General features: G+C 40.3%; 2 protein-coding genes across 2 annotated transcripts in view; one reads left to right on the forward strand and one right to left on the reverse strand.

The window, feature by feature from the left end:
• LOC110326076 (olfactory receptor 7A17-like) overlaps positions 1 to 609 on the reverse strand; it is a 2,063-nt gene extending 1,454 nt beyond the window's left edge. The window contains exon 1 of the mRNA XM_021204248.1: positions 7 to 609. Within this exon, the coding sequence (XP_021059907.1) occupies positions 7 to 609 (603 nt within the window). The remainder of the gene's footprint in view (positions 1 to 6) is intronic.
• The window catches only part of Slc1a6 (solute carrier family 1 member 6), a 35,470-nt gene extending 34,654 nt beyond the window's left edge, over positions 1 to 816 (forward strand). The window contains exon 11 of the mRNA XM_029542292.1: positions 751 to 816. Coding sequence (XP_029398152.1) covers positions 751 to 809 — 59 coding nt within the window. The 3' untranslated portion in view covers positions 810 to 816. The remainder of the gene's footprint in view (positions 1 to 750) is intronic.
• Positions 817 to 2,761: the final 1,945 nt, after the last annotated feature.

Consider the following 2,761-nt stretch of genomic DNA (forward strand, 5'->3'; position numbering starts at 1 on the left):
TGTAATGTAAATTACCATATCATTAAGAAAGGTGTCAGAACAGGCCTGGTGTACAACTTGATTAAGTTCACAGAAAAAATGAGGGATTTCCAAGTTTGTGCAGAATGACAGCCGTAACACCAAAAAGCTGTGTAACAAGGAATTTATAACACCCATAATCCAGCATGCCAGAATCAGCAANCCACAGCGTCTTGTGTTCATGATGATCATGTAATGCAGGGGGTGACAGATGGCCACATAGCGGTCATAGGCCATTACAGTCAGCAGAAATATGTCTAACCCTGAAAAAAGCACTACGAAGTACATCTGGGTGATGCAGCCTGCATAGGTGATGACCTTGCTCTGTGTGTGAATGTTTACCAGCATCTGTGGAACAGTGGTGGAAGTGAAGCAGATGTCCACAAAGGACAGATTAGAGAGGAAGAGGTACATGGGTGTGTGCAGGTGGGAGTCAACAATGATGGCCATGATGATGAGTAGGTTTCCAGTGACAGTCAATNTATACATGAAGAGGAACAGTCCAAATATGAGAGGCTGAATTTGAGGTTGATTCTCTGAAAATCCCAGAAGAAAGAATTCTGAAAGCTGAGTGTCATTTCCTGTTTCCATGTGTTTTATATGCCTACCAAAATCAAAGAAATGAGAGAGAGAGAGAGAGAGAGAGAGAGAGAGAGAGAGAGATTTGAAACCTCAGTCACCCATCAACAAGATGACACCAATTCTTTCTCCCTCCTTCCTTCCTCCTTTCAGAAACTCCTGTATCCTTTAACTGCTACCCATATATGCTTGGATGTGAGGCTATCCACTGAAGCTGGAGCATGGCTAATCTACCAGGAACCACACCCCTGAAAATTACTGTCCTCAGCAACCACCAACTGAAAATGACTCCTCATCTAGAGATGAAGCCTTACTATCCCTTCCCTCCTCATGCAGGAATGTGGCTGATTTGATCTTTTACAGGTTATGTGAAGGCCACTATAGCTCCTGTGAGTTCCTTAGTTTACTGGATTTATCATATTCAGAAGCCACTATTTCACAGGATTCTTCCCTGCTTTCTCCTCCGGGGTGTTCCCTGAGCCTAGAGGTGTGTGCTATACGATCTCATTTAAGGCTAAGTACTCTATAGATACTTACTCTTTACACTTTGACCACTTGTAATTGTATATTATCTCCTGTCCACTGGAAAGGAAGCTTCTCCGATAGAAACAAACAACTTCACTGATTTATGGATGTACAAATAAATATTCAAACAAAAAATTGATGTTCTCTTAACAAAATAATAGCAGTAGGCTCTTCTCTAGAACTCATGAATTCTCCATCCAACAGGTTTTTGTCCAGGCAACTTAATCAAAAACTCTATTAAGTGACCCTACAAGCTCAGACATATTTATTTCTCTATTTTATATGAATACTCTGAGGAAATACTATCTTTGATTAGTAATGCCTGTGTCACACTCAGTCCCTGCTCAGAGTCAATGTATTCACTGAACTTTAGGACTGTGATGTTCTCCTGGTCCTCTCCCTCTGTTTGTGACTCTCTTCATCATAGACTTCTCTCCATCATGGACTCTTCAAAACACATCTGAAACAGAGACACGATATGTGTAGCTGGCACTCTTTATTAAAGAAGCTTATTTTTGAAGTAGATAGAGGGACTGTTCCAGAAAGCTACAACTTGGAAAAGTGCAGAAAAGAACTATCTGCTGTTCAACCAAGGGAAACATCTATCTCTAAGGGAACATCTTAGGGGACAGGGAAGAAAGATTGTAAAATTCAAAGGACTAGAGAATGTCTACATTTTGTAAGTATGACAGGTAAGCAAATACCTGGTTATCCAATTCCAAATGCTCAGTCCTAAAATCATATACATAGAAGCAGTAATTTACAAGCTCAACAGGCTGTGCAAGCACGTGTGCTTGCACGCGCGCACGCGTGCACACACACACACACACACACACACACACACACAAGAAAAAAGCCATTAATTTGAGTGGGAGTGTAGTGGGTACATGGGTGGAGTTGGAGAAAAGATTGGTGTTGACAGGAAAGATGTAATTATATTTTAATAAAATAAAACAATCCAAAATTAAAACTTGAATTAGAAACACTTTGAGGCACTCAAGGAATAAATAAAACCCTGAATGTGGAAAATGCCCAGATACTATCTAGATAATGATGACATATGAAGACACACAAAATTCTTACAATAAAAAGAATGAGATAAAGTACAAGCAAAAATTTTAAAGTATGCATTACATCAGATGGTGCCAATGGTGTGTTCATAAACTTTCTTTAAATAAAACAAATGTTTGAGATAGTCAACTTATAAAGAGCAAAGGTTTATTTGGGCTCATAGTCTTTGGTTCCTTGGTCCTGTGCTTTGAGCCCTCACTTCATGGATTCAGCCCAATGTGGTTGGAACACATAGTCAAACAAAGGCACTCATTATAGGCCTTGGGATACAGCTTATTTGATAAGAACTACTGTTGTACTAACCTGGAGACCTGGGTTCAGGTACCACAGCAAATACTTTTGAAAAGTAGTCAGGCTCTTGCCTGTAAGCCCAGTGCTATATGAAAAAGGGAAGGTATATTGCTAGGACTTCTGGGTGGGCTACACAGCTAGAAGTTTAATGACAGAACACATAACAGGGGGGATATCCTAAGTCCTCCACTACACATACACACAGTTCTCTCTCTGTCTCTCTGTCTCTTTCTCTGTCTCTCACTCTGTCTGTCTGTCTGTCTGTCTGTCTGTCTGT

Source organism: Mus pahari, chromosome 9, assembly GCF_900095145.1.
Source record: "Mus pahari chromosome 9, PAHARI_EIJ_v1.1, whole genome shotgun sequence".
NCBI lineage: Eukaryota > Metazoa > Chordata > Mammalia > Rodentia > Muridae > Mus > Mus pahari.